This window comes from Eurypyga helias, unplaced genomic scaffold (assembly GCF_000690775.1).
Source record: "Eurypyga helias isolate BGI_N326 unplaced genomic scaffold, ASM69077v1 scaffold22493, whole genome shotgun sequence".
Classification (NCBI taxonomy): Eukaryota; Metazoa; Chordata; class Aves; order Eurypygiformes; family Eurypygidae; genus Eurypyga; species Eurypyga helias.
This window is the reverse complement of record NW_010243384.1, coordinates 825-1,802: the sequence shown is the minus strand read 5'-3', so window position 1 is coordinate 1,802 and position 978 is coordinate 825. Positions and strand designations below refer to the sequence as shown.

Genomic DNA, 978 nt, shown 5'->3' with positions numbered 1-978 from the left:
AGGACAATGTGCCCGCCTCCGCTGTGGAGAGCAGCGGGATGTGCCCTGTTCCCCCAAAGCCGGGCTGTGTCTGGGTCTGGGGAGCCCCTTTCCCATGCTGCCATTCACCCCCAGCCCTGCGGCCGTTCCCTGAACTCCATCCTGGGCAAGAGCAACCTGAAGTTTGCCGGCATGCCCATCACCCTGACCATCTCCACCAGCAGCCTCAACCTCATGGCTTCTGACTGCAAGCAGGTGAGGGGGGTGCTGGGGGCCAGGTGACTGGTTTTAGAGGAGCAGGAATCCTCCTGTCCCCTGCCCTGGGGCAGGGCATGTCCCCAGCCTCCCAGAGGGATGTCTGGGTGGGCTGTGTGACCTGCTGAGTGCCCACCGGTGCCTGGGGGTGGAGAGCTGGGAGCGATGCCCTGCATGCTTTGCAGGATCTGCCCTGGAGACAGAGAGGCCCCAGTCCCCTGGTTTGGGGACAGGCCTCCTGGCTTTGGTCCCGGTGATGGCCTCCTAGCCCTTTTCCTGGTGGCCTGTGGCCCATAACCAGGGGTCCGGAGGCTTGTAAGCCCCTGTGCTGGGCCAGCCCCGGGCAGAGCGCGACAGGCAGGAGGTGGATGCCAAAGAGCTCCTGGCTGTGTCCAACAAACTCTCTACCTTGCAGATCATCGCCAACCACCACATGCAGTCCATCTCCTTCGCTTCTGGGGGAGACCCGGTGAGTATGCAGGGTCCCCATCCCCGTGTGCCCTGCCCCGTGCCGGGGATCGGCGCCTTCTCCCCGAAGTCTGGGGGGCCGCTCCCCGGCAGCCCCGTCTCACCTGGGTGTCTTGCCCGCAGGACACAGCCGAGTACGTCGCCTATGTTGCCAAAGACCCCGTCAATCAGAGAGGTGAGGCTGCTGCCGAGGGTCCTCAGTGCCGCAGCCCTGTTTTGTGGGCGTTTTGGCACAGCTCGGTGTGGCGGGGCGGGACTGGGTCCCCCCCTGTAAGG

The 978-nt window shown here is 65.0% G+C and overlaps 1 protein-coding gene across 1 annotated transcript in view; it reads left to right on the top strand.

Annotated features, from left to right (window-relative positions):
- SHC1 (SHC (Src homology 2 domain containing) transforming protein 1) overlaps nucleotides 1–978 on the top strand; it is a gene marked incomplete at both ends in the record, with an annotated part of 2,066 nt that overhangs the window by 314 nt on the left and 774 nt on the right. Inside the window, 3 exons of the mRNA XM_010149402.1 lie at nucleotides 115–234; nucleotides 650–703; nucleotides 826–877. Coding sequence (XP_010147704.1) covers nucleotides 115–234; nucleotides 650–703; nucleotides 826–877 — 226 coding nt within the window. The remainder of the gene's footprint in view (nucleotides 1–114; nucleotides 235–649; nucleotides 704–825; nucleotides 878–978) is intronic.